Here is a 19,472-nt window from a genome sequence, read left to right on the forward strand (position 1 = left end):
GCTCCGCCGCCTCCTGCCTCCTCCGGTCTCCCGGTCGGCTCTGCATCCTGCTTCCCACTCGGGTCCCCGTGGGGAGCAAGGTGGGGGGAGCGGTTGGGGCCGGCGGTTCCCTTCCCAACGGGGACCGGTGAGGAGGGACAAAGGCGGTGAAATATCAGTGCCCGGCTAAAGCGGCTCCGAGCCCCTTCGAGCCTTTAACTGGATCGTTAGGGGATTATCCGCACCCTGAGCAGCCGCGGGGCGGGGGCAGCGGCCGCCCCGTCCCGTTACCGAGCGCCCCCGGGGACGGCGACGGTGGGAGGCGACTCACGGAGCTGCCCGGGCGCGGCGGCGGCTGGAGACGGGTCTGCGGGGAGAACGGAACGGATCGGCCGGCGGAGGGACCGTGAGCGGTACCGGGGCGGGGAGGGGAAGGGGGGGCGCAGGGGCCGCCGTCTGTCGCGCTTCGGGGGCCGGCGGGGGACTCGCGGCTCTCTCTGCTCCCGCCTCCCCCTTGCCCTCCGCTGGGGGCGGAAAGTTTGTGCCCGCGGTGGGGGCACGGCTGGGGGTGTGGAGAGGCAGATCCGGGGGTCTCTGGGCAGGGTCGTGCGCCGAGAGCCCGAGGGGGCTGACACTGGGGTGCCCGGTGGGGGAGCGGGATTTGGGACGAGGGGCTGTGGGCAAGCGGGGTGTCGGGGGTGGGAAGGAGGCAGGGAAAGAAGGGGGGGGTCTCTGTGCCTCCGCGCTGATGGGCTCAGCTTTATCCAGGGCTGTAATCCCCCTGCTCCTGTAATTAAAAACTCCGCATTACAAGGAAAACGGTGTGCAGGGAAATGTAATCAAGTCTGGAGGGGCTTAACCATCTGGTAAAGGTTAGGACCGGCACGGCGGGGGACGCGGCCGGGGGATTTGGCAGCAGCCGCGATCTGGGCTCCTCTTAATCTACCGCGGGTCCGAACGCAGCATCTGCGGGGTAATACCGGTGCCCCGGGCAGCGATCGGTCTTGCTGGAGCTCCCACCGCCGTTAACGGGATCTCCCCGAAGGTGGTCCCCTCCTCAGGTGCGTCTGGCTCCGGTAAAAAAGATTCTGCTGTGGCCCCGGATTGCAGCCCCTTGCGGGGGAGAGCAAAGAAAGGGTTAAGCCGCTGCCGGTGGCCACGGTTCGGCCCCGCAGCTCCGGGCAAGGCCCTCCTCCGCCGCCCTCGGGAGCCCTCAACTCTTTGAAAGTGCAAGAGGCAAGCGAAGGCGAGGGCGGAGGCGGCGGCGCGGGTGCGACTCCTCGTTCCCGGGACTGCCGCGGGGCCATGGGGGCCGGAGCAGGCTCCGGGCGGGGGCAGCTCTTCCTCCGCTCCCTCCTCTTCCTCCTGTTGGCCGGACCCCCGGCGCGGGGGCAGCTGCGCTACGCCGTGCCGGAGGAGCTGGAGCACGGAGCCTTCGTGGCCAACCTGGGTGAGGACCTGGGACTGGATGTGTCCACCCTGTCAGCGCGGAGGTTCCGCATCGTGTCGCGGGCCGGGGCCAGGCAGCACCTGGAGGTGAACCTGGAGAACGGGATCCTCTTTGTGAACGAGCGGATTGACCGGGAGGAGGTGTGCGAGGCCGGGGGGACCTGCCTGCTCCACCTGCAGCTCCTCGTCGAGAGCCCACTGGAGCTCTACCGCGTCGAGGTGGAGGTGCTGGACATCAACGACCACGCACCCACCTTCCCTTGGCAGGAGTATGTGCTGGAGGTGGCCGAGTCTGCCGTGCTCGGTGCTCGCTTCCCCCTGGAGAGCGCCCAGGATCCTGACGTGGGCACCAACTCTGTGCACACCTACCGCCTCAGCCCCAATGGCTTCTTCTCACTGGAGGTGCAGACACGCAGCGATGCCAGCAAGTTTGCAGAGCTGGTGCTGGAGCGCGCCCTGGACCGTGAGCAGCAACGCGTGCACCGGGTGCTGCTCACCGCTCTCGACGGCGGCGTCCCCGAGCGCTCCGGCACGGCTCAGATCCTCGTCACCGTGCTGGATGCCAACGACAACGTGCCTGCCTTTGACCAGCCCTCCTACGGTGTGAGCCTTCCTGAGGACGCTCCTGCTGGCACTCTGGTCATCCAGCTCAATGCCACTGACCTGGATGAGGGCCCCAACGGGGAGATTGAGTACTCCTTCAGTGGGCACGCACCACCACGTGTCCGGGAGCTCTTCCACGTGGAGCCCCGGAGCGGGCAGGTGCTGCTGAAGGGCCGCCTGGACTATGAGCGGGCCAGCCTCCACGAGCTCTACGTGCAAGCCAAGGACCGCGGGCCCTCGGCTGTGGCTGTGCACTGCAGGGTGCTCGTGCACCTCCTTGATGTCAATGACAATGCGCCGGAGGTGACCCTCACCTCAGTGTCTACACCCGTGCTGGAGGATGCCCCCCCAGGCACTGTGATCGCTGTCATCAGTGTTCTGGACCGGGACTCTGGGGACAATGGGCGTGTGAGCTGTGAGGTCGGCCCCAATGTGCCATTCGAGCTCCGCTCCTCCTTCCGGAACTACTACACGCTGGTGACCACGCAAGCGCTGGACAGGGAGCTTGTGCCCGAGTACAACGTGAGCATCACGGCTCGGGACATGGGCTCACCTGCCCTGCTGACCCGCAGCACCCTCACCATCCCCGTGTCTGATGTGAACGACAACGCCCCGCGCTTCCTCCAGCCCTCCTACAGCGTCTACGTGATGGAGAACAACGCACCAGGCGCCTCCATCTGCTCTGTCAGCGCGTTAGACCCCGACTGCCAGCAAAACGCCTACCTGTCCTACTCCATTGCCGACGGGCACATCCACGGCATGCCCGTGGGCACCTACGTGTCTATCAACTCAGACAGCGGGCACATGTACGCCCTGCGCTCCCTCGACTACGAGCAGATCCGCAGCTTCCAGATCCAGGTGCAAGCGCAGGACGCGGGGTTTCCCCCACTCAGTGCCAACGTCACCGTGCACATCTTTGTGTTGGACCAGAACGACAACGCCCCGGTCATCGTTTCCCCCATGCCGCGCAACGGCTCCGTTGCCACCGAGCTGGTGCCGCGCTCGGCCAGGCCCGGCTACCTGGTGGGCACGGTGTCGGCAGTGGATGCGGACGCGGGGCTGAACTCTCGCCTCTCCTACCAGCTCCTCCAGGCTACTGACTTCACCCTCTTCAGCGTGGCGCCCGACACGGGGGAGCTGCGCACGCTGCGCTCCTTTCTGGAGCAGGATGCCAGCCGGCAGCAGCTGGTGGTGCAGGTGCGGGACGGGGGGCAGCCAGCCCTCTCTGCCACCGTGTCCCTCCTGCTTTCGGTGGTGGAGACCATGCCCCAGACTCTCTCCGACTTCAGCGAGTTCAGCCTCCCTCCAGAGGTCTCATCCTCCCCACTCACCCTCTATCTCCTTGTCTCCCTGGGCTCCATCTCCTTCACCTTCCTCCTCGCCATCCTCATTCTCACTGCCATTCGCTGCCGCGGCGAGCGGCGTTCCCGCCAGGGGGACAGCTGCTCGCCACCTCGCTGTCACTGCTGTCCCGGGTCCAGACCCTCCTCTGATGGCCTGAAGACTTCCAACCTGACGGCGCAGCCCCCTGCAGGGACCGCGGCTGCCACCTGCCTTGATGTGCCTGCGGGCGGCCCCCCAGGCTACTGCTACAAGGTCTGCCTTGGTCCTGAGTCTGCTCAGAGTGACTTCATGTTCCTCAAACCCTGCAGCCCCCCCCGGAACAATGAGAAGGACCCCGGGAAGCGGTCCCGGCCAGAGCAGCATCTTCAGGTCTCCAAAGAGGTAACGTCAGGCCCAGCAGTGCTTAGCAGCACTCCGCAGGTCCCCCCAGCCCCCTCCCTCAGCCTCTGCCACGAGGGAAGCCAGGCACGGCTTCTCCCAGAGAACAACCGGAGCCTTTGATCAGTGCGGGAATTAGGAGCCGTCAGGCAGCGGGATCTCCACCGAGCTTCCCGACGGGTCTAATTACCGGGGGAGCGCCGGGCTCGGCTGAGGCGAGAGGAAATCCCTTCTCACCGTCTTTTGTACCCATTAGAGGCAACAGAGATGCTCCAGTGCCCTGGGGGCGGTGGGATAGTGGGGGTGGCTTCTCCTTGGCGCGGGTAAACAATTCACCCTGGGACAGTGGGAGCATCGCTGCTGCTCTGCTGCCCCTGTGCTGGCAGGGCCCGCAGTGTCCCGGGCCTGGCTGCTGCTCTGCACCCGGCTGTGCCAGCAGGCAGGGAGTGGGGTCTGCGGGGCAGGATTTTGATGCCAACATTTGTTAGGTATTGAAATGAGGAATGTCTAATTTTCCCAATGAAAGACCCTCCAAAACACGATTACAAGGATGGAGAGTGATGAGGCGTCTAATCCACTTATGTCTGACTTTTAATAAACCAGCCCTTCCGAGGAGAGCCCAGGACTCTCTGCCAAGAGAGTCTCTCCACGTGTCTCCTTGCACCCCTGGACTCTCTTCTCTAATACTTAATTAGATTTTCCTGCAGCTTTTACAACCCTCCTGGGACATCAAGCACACAGCTGATTTCTGCATCTCTCACCATTTAGTACCTCAGACCTGGGCTAAGTAAACATTGCACATGAAGAAAGGCTTTTGAAAATTAGCAGGTATAGGAAAACCACCTGTCTCTTCCCAGAATGACAGGCTTAAAACCCCCAGAGACAGAGGACAAACCCAGAACCACCCCCATATCTCAGGAGGGTGAGGAAGGTCCAGGAGGGAACAGGCTGATTCCATGCTGTCTCAGTTTCCCCAGAACAGGAATGTGCTGCTTGATTCTCCACAAAGGACACAGGGAAAGTGGAGATGTGGTCCTGCATCCCTGCCTGCTGAAGCCTTGTGCTGGCAGGGCTGGGTTTTTTGACAAAGGGTCCCAGGGCTGATTGACAGAGGTTCCCAATAACCAGCCTTGCTCTTCCCTGTGTTTTCCAGGCCAAGCAGCCCAACACGGACTGGCTGCCTCCAGTCACACAGAGCACACAGAGACCTGCCCTGAAAAGGTACCAAATGCAGCACTGGGGAACAGAGGAAGCAGGTGGAATGGGGATATGGGAATGGGGAGGTTATGTCCCACACAGCTTTGAACCAGTCTCTTCTCTTTAGCTCCCAGAGCCTGGAAGATGTGGGGGAAATCCGTAGAGCCCTCCAGAAGGAGCACGAGAGGCTGTGCACACTGGTGACCCCTGTCTCTGGTTAGTATTGGGATACTGGGGCTGGCATGACCAGACCCTCTGGCTGCTTTTGGAGGTGCAGTGGGGGCATCACACCCCTGTTCCTTGCAGTGGTGAAGTTTTGTGGGTGGAAGGGGTGTGCAGGCACCAGGATGGAGGTTGGTGACACAGGACTTGCATCCTGGGATGTGGATGTGACCTGAGCCAATCTTTCACTCATTTTTTCTCCAGAGTTTCAGAAGGCTTCAGCAGGCCCCAACAGCATCTGGACACCCCACTACAGCCCCTTGTACCCAGCCCTGGATTATCAGCACAACGTTTACATCCCTGGCACCCCCACTCTGCTCTCCAGCAAGGATGGGCCCCTCTTCCCGGGCCGGGAGAACAAAAACAGCTTCTCCACCTTTGGCAAGAGGAAGAAGATGACAACTTACTGTGACATGCATGACAGTGTGGTTATCAACAATGACCTGAAATAGAGCCTGGATGGCTCTATCCTTGGAATCTTCTGCATTATTTCAGCTGCCAGGTCCACCCACAGCACACACCTCCATGTATGGACCACTCAAGACTTTATGGAGATGCTGGGAGAGTGGCTCAACAGAGCATGTGGGAAGGATTTAAGGAGCAAGAGACTGAAAATTACAGGGACTGGGGGGTGGTGGCGAGGGGAGTTTCTCCCATCTCATCTTGCAGAGCTGTATTGGCAGCAGGTGCTGTTTGAGGTCCATATGACCAGATTTAAGCAAATCTGCCTTGAGTTTACCCATTCCCATGTCCCCTTAGGGACCATTAATCTCTGTAAACATTGTCACTTCTTTGTCTTGTCTGGCTGTGTGAATGTACTGAGCTGCATGCCTGTATCTCTGTCCCACTAGGCATGGAAAGTGTGTGCAGACCAGGCCTGGTTCAGCCAAGCCTGACCTTACCCCCTGGGGCAGTGACCATTGTTCTGTCCCTGAGATCCAGCAGGATGTGTTGCATGTCCAGAGCAGCAATTGGTGTCTGTTTTCCCTGGGAAATGAGTACAAAACCCAACCTTCATGAGTGCTTCTCTTCCAGCCCTGACCCAACACTTGCAGGGCTGGACACAGCCCAGGTCCAGGGCAGAGCCAGCCTTGCTCAGGAGCAGCACACACGGACTGCATGGCCAGAGGGGCTGCCAGCTTCAGCACCTGAGACATGCACAAGGTGAGGCCCTGCTGGGTAGCTCTCTAGCCCAAGGCAATATCATCTGAATGAAAAACAGTTTCCAACCATTGGAATGACCCCAGCACAGGTCTCTTCCCTCCAGCCCCTGCCCTCACTTGGATCTCTGTGTTCCCCAAGTCCTGAATGCCTGGAGGAACCCCTGCTCTGGTGCTCTGGGGGCCCCACCTGCACAGGACAAACACCTCCAATTGTGCCCTGTTTCTCTTTTAGAACCTTTAGCTGGCAGTCAGGAGCCCTCAAGGGCAGGGCTCCAGCCCCAGCACAGTCTCTCCCCTGCCTTGTGCACCCTGCACCTGTCCACCAGTCTGTCTGCCATCATTGCCAATTGCTCTGGTCATGGGACAGTTCATTTTGAATCCATCTGTGCAGAACATGACAGCTCTTTCTAAACTGAGTTTGTTTCACTCTGTCTGATTTGTACCAATAAATTGTATTTTAATAGCTCACCCTGGCTCCTGGCTGTCCCTGAGTTGCACACAACAGCAGGGATTGCTGCACAGCTCCTGGAGCAGCTCTCCCAGCTCCAGGAAATACATCTGTCCTTCTGACTTCTGGAGCAGAGAGCTCCTTTTCTGCCTAGAGCTCATTTTATTCACTTCACCTGGATTCTGGGGGCTCAAGGTCCCCTTCCCTCCTTCCCTGGACTCAGGAGCACTTTGGGGTCATGGCCAGAAGGAGCTGGAGATGTCACACAGCTCCTTGCTCAATGCTCCAGCTCAGGCAGGGGGAGATTTGCACCATGGTGGGGGCATCCATGAGCTGCTGGGAGAAGGGCTGGATGTGGCACTAATGGCAGAACAACTCATGGTTGTTACAGTGATTTCTCTGGTTAATTTGCCCTTTTCTCTGGACAGGCACCCACAGCTTGCCTCAGGGCCCACAGAGATAAGCTGGACCTGTGCCAGGTGTAGGGGCAGCTCCCTGGGGATGGGCAAGCCTGTATCTGTTGGTGGGATGTCTCTTGGTTTGATGTGGGAAGCACTTGGCCTCCAGATGAAGTCCTGAGGTGGCCAGGCCAGGGTTGTCCTTCCCATGCCCTGAACTTGCTGGTGGCTGGCTCGGGGAGGCTGCAATGCAGCTTTTGGGATTAACACAGAAAAGTCCTTGTCTGCAAGGGGGCAATGTGCTCTTCAGTGGAAGCAGGGCCAGAGAGCTCTCAAAGGGGCCTCGTGGGAGCCAGGGGCCCGGGAGGACAAAGCTTTGGACATGAAAGGGACCTGGCTGCTGCTGGTGACTTCAGTCCCAGCTCACATCTGCCTGGCTGCGGGTAGATGAAATATTCCCTGTCCCAATTAGACAGTAGGATGAAGGATTTTATGCTGCCAAGTGCATTCTTCAAGGGTCTCCAGAGAGTGTTAAGGGTAAAAAAGAACCCCAAACAGCTTGCCTGAGACCTCTGCACAGTATTAGCCTGTTCCACTGCTTCAAAAGAACAAGGGAATTATGTAAAGTGATACAATAAGATTAATAACAGCCTCAAGAAGTAATAAAAGCATCAAATGGACCTGAGCCCCTGCAGGGCAGCAAGCCTCTCCTGGATTAACCCTGGCAGTACCTCTGCTGCATTTTGGTGTTGGTCAGCACGGGGAGAGGACTGCAGCCCCTCTGCAGGAGGGCCCAGCTGCTCACTGTGCTCCAGCTCACACAGCAAAGGCACCCAGCACAGCCTGTGCTCCATGGCATCCATGGGCTAAATGAGCACATGGGACTGGTGTTCTGTATCAGATTCCCAGGTGTGGCTTCCCAAAGGGAAATTGATCTCAAAGCTGACCCCCAAATACCACAGGTATTTGAAAGTTGCATTTTGCATCTCTGTCTTTGGAAAATATGGGGTTGAGCAACCAAGGGGGCAGGTTTGCCATCTCCCCTGTCATTCTCCAGAGTATTTTCTTGGCATTTTTTAATCCCTGCTAGCAAGGCTCACTGATACCCACTGAATTGCTTCCATGTCCTGTCCATTACTCCTGACCATGACACACACACACACATCTGTACTTCTTGCTGACTCCAGGTTTTCATGTTCAGTTCAGGCACCTTCCAAAAGGGATTTGAGCAGCCAGCACCCAGCCCAGGCCCCAGCACCCCACATTCCCCCTGAATCTGCTTTTGCTCAGTTGAAGGAAAACCTGCACTGACAGGAGCTCAGTTTGAATTTTTCATTTCAATCACCATATTGATAAAAAGGACAATAAAAAGGGACATGCTTTAGGGCAGAGAGGACTTGCATAAATCTAATTCAACCACACTACTATCCCTCTTCAAAGGGCATGTCTGGTCAGAATCGTCCATCTAATAGATGAGATCTCCTTTGAAGCTCTCCCACAGGGACAGGGTTTCATTAAAAATGCAAGGTCTTTGCCCTACAACTGGTTATTTTTACAACTCTCCCTGTGCTAACACTCCTGAGCATTAGCTGGTTTCTGTAGCCTGGTAATGCACTGGGCATGAGAGCTCCTTTGGAGATCTGCTCAGCAGAACCCTCTCTGGATGCCTCTCTCACATGTTCCAGCTCTCTCAGAGATCCAGAGGCAAATTTGGCTTTCAGGGACCCGCCAGCCAGCTTGAGATTTGCTTCTAGGACAGTGGGAAAGCTGCCATGTGGTGCAGTTGGCTGCAAAATGCTTCAGGCCATGCAAGGCAGGCACACAGCACGTCTGGGCACCAGCACAAACAGGAGTTTGTGCTTTTGCTGCTGCTGAATAGACTGCTCAGATGGAAACATCACTTGTACCTCTGTAATGACTTGAAAATGTGTCCCAGAGAGACAAAACGAATCCAGAGGTAGAGAGAAAAGAGGCCAGAGGGAAAGACCCAGAGGGGCTGATGCTCAGATCTGCTCCCATCTGCCACACACAGAATCAAGAAGCAGCCAGCAAATTCCCCAAAAAGCCTCAGCATGGACAAAGCACTCTGCATGCAGCTGGGTCAGGCTGGCTACAGCCATGGGTACAGGTGGGTCTCAGTTCCCAGAGGTATTGGCAGGACAGAGCCAAAATCCATGAGAACCTCTGCATGGACCTTGGGTCCAGCCCAGTCTGTGGCACTCAGTGGTTAATTAGATCCTCCAAAGATGCCATGAATTTATTCTCCTCTCCTCTCCTCTCCTCTCCTCTCCTCTCCTCTCCTCTCCTCTCCTCTCCTCTCCTCTCCTCTCCTCTCCTCTCCTCTCCTCTCCTCTCCTCTCCTCTCCTCTCCTCTCCTCTCCTCTCCTCTCCTCTCCTCTCCTCTCCTCTCCTCTCCTCTCCTCTCCTCTCCATGATGCTGGAACCTGCCTTAATTTATTCAAGACTGGGTCAAGATCCATTTGGGTGTCTTTTCAAATTGCCTCTTAAATGTGTCCCTGAACCCACCAACAAAGCAGCCTGTTCCTGGCTAGATCCCTTCCTCCTGTTTCCTTTTTTGATCTTGGTAAATGTTTTGTAGAAATAAATATTCTTTAGCTTCTGTCATAATAACTTAGCCTGTGCCACACTGAAAAATGTCTGCATGATTGTCACGTGCTGATTTCCTCTGCTCCTTTGCACCTTTTCTCTTTTCACTGCTCTGAAAACATCACTTGCCAACTCCTCCACAGAGATCAGATGGAAGAACAGGCCAGGGCTGAGGGAAACTTTTGCTTCCCAGTTAGCCTATAATGTATTTTCAGTTTAAGTGGTGGAAATGTCACTGGATCTGTTTTGCAGCATTCACTCAAGTGGAATTAATGCTTCTTGTTAGTGATAATATGACTTAATCAGCTTAATTACTTTGAGACATAAGTAGACACCTTTGTGTATTGAATAACTTATGACACACTGGACCAAAAAGCACGAATGAAGGCTTTGAAAATAAATTAAATATGACCCCTAGTGCAGCCTGCACTCTGACTAATGATTCTTCTCCCATGAAATTCAATGACTTACAAATCTTACATTTGAATAAATGATACATTTTTGCATGTTTTAAACAATAGCAGTGATTTTTATTTCAGTGTTCAGGATTCAGAGTGCTCCTCCAGCGCCAGCAAGCAAGGCAAACAAGCTCATGTTAAACGGATTGAAAAATAAAACATTTGTGCAGTCAACTATCAGAAATACATTCAGAGGATCTGCAGGCATTCCTGATGAGATATTTATTTTAATTCATTGCTAGGAATATCTGCAACAACAGGTGAAAAATACTGCATCAGAAGAAATTGAGAGAGAACAAAGATTCCCAGAAGGTTCACTAAGGTCTTCACATCCAATCTGTCCATTTCAATTATGTCTACAAGAGAAAATATCATTAAATAGCTCCAGAAGTCTCTTATCATACATTTTGCCTGCATAGAAAATAAATCACACAAAGGAAATAGAAGCAGGAAAAGCAACCATCAATCAAGAAAATTATTATGAACATTTGTAGGATTTCTGATAGGCCAGGATGCAGAGACTCTCTGATAGCAGGCTGCATGGGAAATAGAAAAATTGGGGTTAAACTGTTACATGAACCCAGAGAAAAGATGAGCTGTCTGAATTTGTTCTGTTCTATTGCAGTGAGTCACCCAATTTCTGTGTCCAAATTTTCCTCTAGAAAGCACTGGAGTTCAGCATGGTGCAGACAATAACACAGGGATTCTTCCAGCCCAAGTATATCTGAAATTCAGAGGTTAGCTTAGACTGTGGCATCACAGGGGAGCCTCACTGGTTTGATGAGTTTACTTTTAAGTCCATGTCCGTATTTCTTGGTATTTTAGCTGACAGGAATTTTTTTCATACTGCCGAGGGTGAAGGCTGGGGACTCTTGGATTAATTTGTCACTGCTCTTGCTCTGCAGTTGTTCAGTCTCTATTGACTAAATCTCCAAAGCTCCCCAGAGTGCAGATGGAACATATCCACACAGGGATCTAAATGTAAGGAGTTTAATCTGAGGTTGAATCCCACCTGTAGGATTCCATCTTGTCCCCACTTTCCTTCTTGATCTTCCTTTAATATCATTTAGAGGAGACATGCCCAGCACCCCTCTGACATTAGCTTTTTATCAGAGATCAGAGGAAAAGATTTACCATTTGAGTATCTCCTAACAGACCAAACTTCAGGAATGTAATCCTGAAATTAGTTCCTAAAAGTGAAATTTATCTTTTTCCTATTTCTAGGAAATGCCATGTTATAATCCACTTGCTTACCTAAACCACCTCTTTGTCTTAATCTCCCCCTGCAAAACAGCCTGACAGCTGCCCCAGAATGTAAGGAGATCATCAAAGGGATGAGCATCTGGGGCTGAATCCTTTTCCCATGTTCCCCAAGAGTCCCCTTGGCTCCTTGTGCCACATGACACGAACCATTTAACCCCTCAATGCCCATCAGATATCACACACTCTGATGGTTGTGCTCCTTTGGTATCTGAGCAGCCTCCAGCAGGCTCCTTCAGGACCCACCTTCTGGCCTTTTTTTTGCATCTTTTTGGGTCCAAATTTCATATCTGCTGTAGCTCCCCCGTGCATTTCAACCAAATCTGACCCTGCTTTGAGCAGAAGCCTGACCCAATCACTTCCAGTTTTGCTCTGCTTTTCCTGTGTATCCTTAAAGATCCACAAAGATTTGGCTGCAAACTCCCAAATCCCTGGTGAGATGGTGCCCCCTCCATGTTCCCACATGAGGCACAGCTCCTCCAGCACCCAGCTGGGACAGGACCATCCATCTGCTGTGCTTGTGCCTCCTGAGCCCTGCTGTGCCCAGCCTTGTGTGTCCAAAATCCACACAGGGAATCTCAGGGACCAGCAAGACACCCCCAGTCTTGCAAGGGAGGAGCTGGAAGTTCATTCCTGCTCCTCCTCTCTTGGAGATGGGCAGACAAATCACACACTCTTTTTTTTTTTTTTTTTTTTTTTTTTAATGCTATCTCTTCTTTAAATGATAAAAAAATGAATTTAAAACATGGATGTGAGCTGCAGGGATATTCACAGCACACAATGGGGACCCTCATGCCACCTCCCCAAGCTTTCCTGCCTGGTTGCTGAAGGTATTAGGAAGGAAGACCACTCTGGGAGCCATTTCTGAAGAGCTTGATTCTGTTGGCATGGAGAATTTTTTTCATAAAGGAAAAACGGCCTCTATATGCAAATGGGGAATGGAGATGGAGTGGGAAATAAGCCCAGCAAAAAATCATGGAAGTTTTTGCTGCCTGCAAGTGGAATTCAACTGAAAAGGGGAGGGGGGGAGAGGAAAGGAAATTGAAAGAGCCTCCTCTCTGCACAGATTGCATTGCTGGAGAAGCTCTGAGTGTTGCAAGGTATAATAGTTGTCTGCTCAGAGGTTCCTTCCCGGGGGACTTTCCCTGGGATAGTTTCATACATTTATCCCTGACTCCTGGCATCTGCATAACACGCTCACAGAGAGAGTTATTAGTTTAATTTTCTTGTGAATTACAATGGAGGCAGAGAGAATTAGAAAATACTTTTTTTTTTTTTTATTATCATTACTTTTTGTTTTCCAGTTGAGAGACTGTAAATGAGGCTATTCATCCTGCTAACATCAGTAGGGACCCAAACCCAAGTCTTTCTGGGGTAATTGGTTTCTGATGAGCAATCACTTGTAAAACCAATAGCAAAGGCAAGAACTGAAATATAAATTCTCTCTTTACATGCTGAGCTTTTCATTAGGATTGTATGTCTGGCTTCTTTCTGGGATTCAGTGGAAAAGCCATGAAGTGGTAAACAAGGCAGTGGTATAAGCCTGATAAGAAGTTTGTAGTAACAAAAAAAATTGGGAAAGCAGCATTGTCTGATGTTCTCCAGAACAAATGAAGCAGCTGCAGAATCCCCCAGGCCTCAGCTTTCTAGTGAGCCCTTTGGAACTGGGCCCTGGACAGAGAGAAGAGACAGCAGATCATCCTGTGGGGCAGCCCTGAATGTGCTTTTGTCCAAAAGAGACCAAAATGATGAGGAAAGGAAAAAAACAATTAAAGACCAAGGACAGTTTTCTATGCTGCAAGTCTGACTAGGGTGTCTGATGGAAATTTGCAGCCCCTGACATCCTGCAGTTTGCAAAATACAGGGGACAGTAATGCCCGGATTTGTTGCAAGGGCTGAGCCTGTGAGTCAGGCTCCAGGGTTTTTTTTCCTTTCCTCCCAGTTACTAGTGAGGAATCTGCTAATCTGCACTGGCTTTTTTTTTCCCTGATGAACCTCAGGGTGCTTAAGGCTTGATTTATTTATTTATTTTGGTGGCAAATTAAGCATCAGTCTGGATGCAGCTCTCAGTGCTTTCTAGGCTGGGGCTGTGGTGCTGTCATTCATTGGCTTAACTGGATTGCTTGCTGCTTTATGGGGTTTTTTCCAGTAAAATCTTTTGGCACACATACAGCTGGTTGTTGCCTTAAAGATGAGCAGAGAGCAGCAGGCTTGACAAAGACAGGGAACATTTTTAAGCTCATGTACACAGAAATGCCTCTGAAACAAGAATGATGTGGACACATCTCCATCAAAACAAACCAAGCAAAACCCTTCAAATAAATCCTTTTTTTTTTCAGCTTTCAAATGCTGAAAGCTGATCCCAAAGAAACAAACAGTAAAATCACTGATTGGATTCAGTCCCAAGGAACCTGCTGTGAGCAGAGGAAGGGGACACAACATGACACACCAAGTATTGCCCAGAGATCTCTTCTAAACACAACTATTCTGGCATTCTGTGCTGACAGGTTTTGCTTTCATTATCCCAAAGGAGCCAAACACATTGCTGTGACCACAGCAAGAAATGAGGCAATTTGAACACTTCCATATTTGCATCACATTTGTGTACCATTTGTACACATTTGTGTAGCTCAGGGCAATATTTTGCAGAATTATCAAGCAAACCTGTCCTGTTTTTTGTTTGTCTCAGTTGGAGCCAGGCTTCCCAGGAATCTCCCAAAGCCTGGATGTGCCCTGCACCAATCATGTCTCCTATTACTTGCACACCCATCAGGCTCTGCTGACTGACCCAAATTTTTGGCCTCCCACCTCAAATACAGGGCAATGTAATTTTGGTATTGCTTGAGCAGAAGAAAGTGTCTCTGTGACACTGCCAGGATCATTCATCTGAGTTTAAACACTGCAAATTTTGGGACTATGAGGGAGAGGAGAGGAGAGGAGAGGAGAGGAGAGGAGAGGAGAGGAGAGGAGAGGAGAGGAGAGGAGAGGAGAGGAGAGGAGAGGAGAGGAGAGGAGAGGAGAGGAGAGGAGAGGAGAGGAGAGGAGAGGAGAGGAGAGGAGAGGAGAGGAGAGGAGAGGAGAGGAGAGGAGAGGAGAGGAGAGGAGAGGAGAGGAGAGGAGAGGAGAGGAGAGGAGAGGAGAGGAGAGGAGAGGAGAGGAGAGGAGAGGAGAGTTGTAGCTAAGACTGTAGTGTGATTTAAGACATGTGGAAGAGGCCCAGCTGGTCATAGAATTTTTCCAAACTGCCCAAGCCTCTGCAATCACTTATAATTCAACCATTTCTGTCTAGAATATAGACAGAGGTTTGTACCAGATTTGTACCTTAGAGAAAACTTCAATGTCTTCCTGTCAAACTGTACAAGGACAACCTGCAGAGCCTGGCCCTGCATCACTACCTGTGCCTGTTTAGAAATCTGTACAGGTAGAAGCAGTCTGCAGAAAATGAACTTTTTTTCCTACTTGGAACAAGTGCTGCAGGAGCCCCAGCTCCCCACCCCTTTCCCTCTTCCCCAGACATTTCCACATTCCCTTTCCCTGGTGACAGCTGAAGTTGCCAATTGAGGTCTCTCCTGCAAGTTTATCCAGCTGATCTTTCAGAGGATGATTCCATTTGGTCTTTATGGATGTTTCTTCCTCCAAGTGATGAATAGTACAGCTGAGCCTTTCATTCACAAGGCAATTATGATGGGAACAAAGGGGGAAAATGTAGGAAGTGAGTCCTTACAATTTTAGTTTGGTTTGTTACAAGGTTCTAATCGTAACACTGTTATTTTGGTTGGTTGCTCTTGTATTTCCCTTTTCTTGAGTTTATTAATGAGAAGGACCACAAATAAGCAAGACAGCATCAGATCACATCATTACATCATTCCCTTAAAATATGTGTGTGACTAAGGAAGATTTACTTACTGTGCTGACAATTTGTCAGTGACAGAAAGCGGTGAGTGATTGAAGAATGTTGATCAACCCAGAAAATGATTTGTTGCTGTCTCAGGTTTTGCTCATTCTTTGCTTTATTCTGGGACCTAGTAAAACTCATCGAGGATGTAAGCATTTGGAAGGCCTGTGAAAGAAAAAGGAGATGGCTTTCAGGACCTGCACAGCTGGTGTACAGTAAAGGGAGAGAAAAGAACCATAGGTAGAGATTTGTCTAATTTAACCAACTCTAAGAATTTCTGCCATTGGATAATATTTGTAGTTGTTATTGTAAAAACAAGGAAAAAGGATGGACAAAGCATTAAAAACTGGATTTAAAAGCTACTATCTGGCCAGGAAACCTGTGCCAGTGTTGGAATTTCCCTGCACTTCCTTTCTGGTGGACATTTCAGGGAACCTGAGGTATTAGGGGAACCTCTGGATAAGAAATGAAATTGCTGTGGGTTCTGGGTGCAAGGTATTAGAGGGATTCTGCCTGAAGCTGCAAAGAGCTCAGTCTCTGCCAGCCCACAGCCCCCCCTTGCATCCTCTCCTCTGGCCATCTTAACAACCCCCTCAGCTTTTATACCCTGATTTCCCTTTCCATCATTTCATGCTGCTCTCCCCTCTTGCTGTAGAGCAAGGAGGAAGGAACTATTTCTCCTGCAACCACATCATTCTCTGACTTTATTTACAGAGGCTGAAATGAAGAAAACTCCCCCCTGCACTAAATCTGTTTGGCTTGGTGAAGGCAAGGAAGTGGAATTATATTGCAAATGTCAAGGGCTATGAAAAATGTAACAGACTTTAATATTCTTCTGCTGTTATTGCTGAGAGTGTCTCTCACCTGCATTCACAGAAAGTGAAGTGCCTTTTACCACTGAGCAGAAATGATTGCCTATTTTTATTTTAAAGCTACACTGTGGCATGTGTCCTAATAATAAATGCATTTTCCCTCCAAACTCTCTCTTTAGCAATTAACCTTCAGCCTCAAGACTTAATTTTAGCCGTGAGCCTTTAGGGTCAATCCTTGCCTCAGGCTCCAATAAACTCCAGCCCCAAATATCCTCTCACCTATGCCTTAAAAGTGATTCCTGCATTCCTAATTACAATCGCAGCCCCTACCTTCCTTGATACCTGATGGTAGTTGGTGCTGAGCCAGGCATTTGGATGCTGCTTTGAAGATGTAAAACATTTACTGTGCCTCTCTCCATAGCTCACTTTCCCGTGGGGCTGTGTTTCAAGGTAAGTGGTTTGCATAAGAACCCTCAGAGACCTACATTTAGTTTATTCAGTAGGATAAACAACCTGCTGCTTTTGTGCTTCTCCCTACAGAGCAAAGAAAAGCCCATTTTATACATTAAAATTGAACACAGCATTGCTGAAAGGTCTGTGATGGCTTTTTCTGGAGCTCGGAGCATTTTATCTTGCTCCAGGAGGGGTCTCACAGGGCATAAGCCCTGTATATCTCCTTGTACATCCCGCTCCTGAAATTACAAATATTTCAGGATATTTGAGGCCGGTAACCTCTCCTCTCTTCAGACCCTGTGTTGGTGAGAGAGGAGAGGTTACCGGCCCTCAGCTCTGCCTGTCTCACTGCCTGAACTGCCCAAGGCTGGGGGAGTTCGTGTCGAGCGTTTTTGCACGGTGATGTTTTAATTTCACCTGGATGCAGCAATCCCCGCAGCTCCGGGATGGGGAACCTGGCTCTTCGCGGCCCAATTAGCACAACCCTTGGAATTAAAGGGCGTAAGTCCCTGGTGTTTTAGTGGGAATCACGACATGTGCCAGACCCTGGCGAGCCGGGCACCGGCAGCACCGGAGGGCCCGTCCGTGCAGTGCCGGGGGGAAGCGGGGCAGCCCCGGCAGCACAGAGCCCGGTTCTCCCGGGCACGGGGCTGGGAGACCCAAACCAAGGCTGGCATCGGGCCACGTTTACTTACCAGACACTTACACCCTGAATTAGGACGGGGACACGCACAGGAGGATGTCACCCTTTCCCTCCTTGTGGGGTCGGTGCTGGTAAGGCACAAAGAGGAACGGTGGAAGATAAACGAACAGCTCCCCCCCCGCCGGGATCTGAGCAATCAGGAAATATAATCTGAGCTGGAAAGTGCCCGAGCATCTGTTGGGTTATTAATAAATTGTATGCAATCTGTCCGGGATGAAGCTCGGGACGGAGGGGAACCATCTGCTCCCAAGGGGCAGCTCTAATGGTGTCTGGGGAATGAACTCGGCAAATGGAAAGCAACGGGATCGGCCAGCCGGGCTCCCGCAGCGCCCGGTCCCCGCACGGCTTTTCCAGGGACGGACAATGCGGAGCTTCCCTCACCCCCGGGACAGGACCCGCAAAGAACGGGGGGATTCAGGCCCAGCGTGGGTGTTCATCATCATCTCTGCAAGCCTCGTAGGCTCGGCCAGCTCCCTGGGAACTCGGGCTCTTTTCCGAGATCCTTTCCAGAGAGTCCTGCCCCAGAGAAACTCTGCTCCCAGGCGCTGTCCAGCCCTGGGCGGGATCCCCGACCTCTCCCGCTTTTCCTGTGGGTCAGTGCTAATTGCAGCCCATAAATAATGTTCTCCACGTTTTATTCTCCACCTGTAAGGGTGCCTCATGTGTTTTCTCGGGGGATTTTCAGCTGAGCTCCTCCCCGCGCTGAGCAGCGAAGGAGCGGGCAGGGCAGAGCCCACTCAGCCCACGGCCAGGGCTCGGTGCCCGCTGTGTCCCGGGAAAACCGGGACTCCCTGGGCCACTGCCAATGTCTGAGTGTCATTTATGTTAACTGAGCAAGGCCGGGACCGTGGAGCGCTCATCGCATGAGCTCTCATCGCGGAATAAGCAACCAAAATGTTTCTTGCTGAGGGACATCTCTGCCTGCCCGCAGTCCGTGGGGGCAGACGTGCCTTCCCTTAGAGGGAGAATCCAGGAGCGGCCAGCAGGCAGACACCACATCCCTACAGCTCTTAACACGTGAGAAAATCCTGGCTTCCATAAACCGCACACAGCGGAACTCAGCCGAAATAAAGGATGCTTGAGGACGGCACTTCGAGCGACAGGAGAGAGACAGCGAGGGAAGAGCCGCTGCCCGCGGGGTCAGCCCGCGGGGGATGAGCGAGAGCCGGGACCCGCTGGGGCGAGCTCCATCTCTCTGCAGCTCCATCTCTCGCCAGCGACGCCGATCCCGGAGCTGCCGCCGCCGTTGGAACGGAGGCTGCCGGGAGCTTCCGGCGGGGCGGGGCGGGCGGGGGAGGTGGAGGGAAGCGGGTTCCGCCCCGGCACCGAGAGGCTCCGTGCAGGCCCGGGACGGACGCACTGCCTGGGGAGTGGCTTGGTAGTGGCTGTTAGTGTTTTATTATTATTAGATTTTATTTTAATTTTTTTTGTATATTTTATTAACGCGCATTCCGATTGGTGCCGCTCTTCTCTTCCTGCGGATTAAGGCGCGGAAACCCGGCCACGCCGGGAGCTGGGCCTCTGCGGAGGGAATGAAGGAGCTGACAAGGCACTGAGTCCCCCGGGAGAGCGGGACAGCTCAGGGCCGATCGCGGGTCCGGTCACCGGCACCGCCAGCAGCTTCCCGAAGAAGGTCGGGACTTCAGCTGTGCCAGGCCCCGGAGACAGAAGGGGAAGGGGACGGATTTTTTGTCCATTCCCCGCTCTCTGAGCCTGACCCCTTCTGTTCGGTCACTGCTGCAGGTGATGTACAGAAACGAAGACAAAACGCCGTGCGTGGGTGCTCCGGCCGCTGGGCCACCACGGCATCTCCTTCCTCGTCCCCCACCCGCATTGTCCAGGGAGGAATGCCTCGCTGAAAGACCGATGGGACCCTGTGAGCGCCGCTTGTCTCGGTGCTTAGGGTACTCTTGAATGGTACGAGAGCTTTCGGCCTCAGGAGGCTTTGAAACCGGACCCGGCTTTTCTGTGCGGTGCTCTAAGCGCTAAACTGCGCCAAGGAGGTGAGAACGACACAAAGGCAAATCCCACGGTGCGAGTTCGGGACTCGTCTGCCCTTCTGGAGGGAACGGGCTTTTCTTTCCAGATCCTCGTCGGCGGAGA

The 19,472-nt window shown here is 52.7% G+C and overlaps 1 protein-coding gene and 1 long non-coding RNA gene across 2 annotated transcripts; one reads left to right on the top strand and one right to left on the bottom strand.

The window, feature by feature from the left end:
* Nucleotides 1-718: 718 nt before the first annotated feature.
* LOC129126743 (protocadherin-10-like) lies at nt 719-6,796 on the top strand. The gene is made up of 4 exons (XM_054642918.2): nt 719-3,756; nt 4,907-4,974; nt 5,078-5,166; nt 5,377-6,796. The coding sequence occupies exons 1-4, from the start codon at nt 1,285-1,287 to the stop codon at nt 5,622-5,624; spliced, it is 2,877 nt and encodes a 958-aa protein (XP_054498893.2). The 5' UTR covers nt 719-1,284; the 3' UTR covers nt 5,625-6,796.
* A 3,505-nt stretch (nt 6,797-10,301) lies between these two features.
* LOC143695323 (uncharacterized) lies at nt 10,302-18,409 on the bottom strand. Its single transcript, XR_013184420.1, has 3 exons — nt 17,373-18,409; nt 15,413-15,566; nt 10,302-10,602 (listed from the first exon to the last, which is right to left on the bottom strand). It is a non-coding gene; the product is annotated as an uncharacterized LOC143695323 (long non-coding RNA).
* Nucleotides 18,410-19,472: the final 1,063 nt, after the last annotated feature.

Source organism: Agelaius phoeniceus, chromosome 15 (genome assembly GCF_051311805.1).
Source record: "Agelaius phoeniceus isolate bAgePho1 chromosome 15, bAgePho1.hap1, whole genome shotgun sequence".
Classification (NCBI taxonomy): domain Eukaryota; kingdom Metazoa; phylum Chordata; class Aves; order Passeriformes; family Icteridae; genus Agelaius; species Agelaius phoeniceus.

Coding starts and splice junctions, on each gene's coding strand:
- LOC129126743 (XM_054642918.2), top strand. CDS start 1,285: ATGGGGGCCGGAGCAGGCTCCGGGCGGGGGCAGCTCTTCCTCCGCTCC. Junction 3,757..4,906: donor ATCTTCAGGTCTCCAAAGAG/GTAACGTCAGGC, acceptor TGTGTTTTCCAG/GCCAAGCAGCCCAACACGGA. Junction 4,975..5,077: donor CAGAGACCTGCCCTGAAAAG/GTACCAAATGCA, acceptor TCTTCTCTTTAG/CTCCCAGAGCCTGGAAGATG.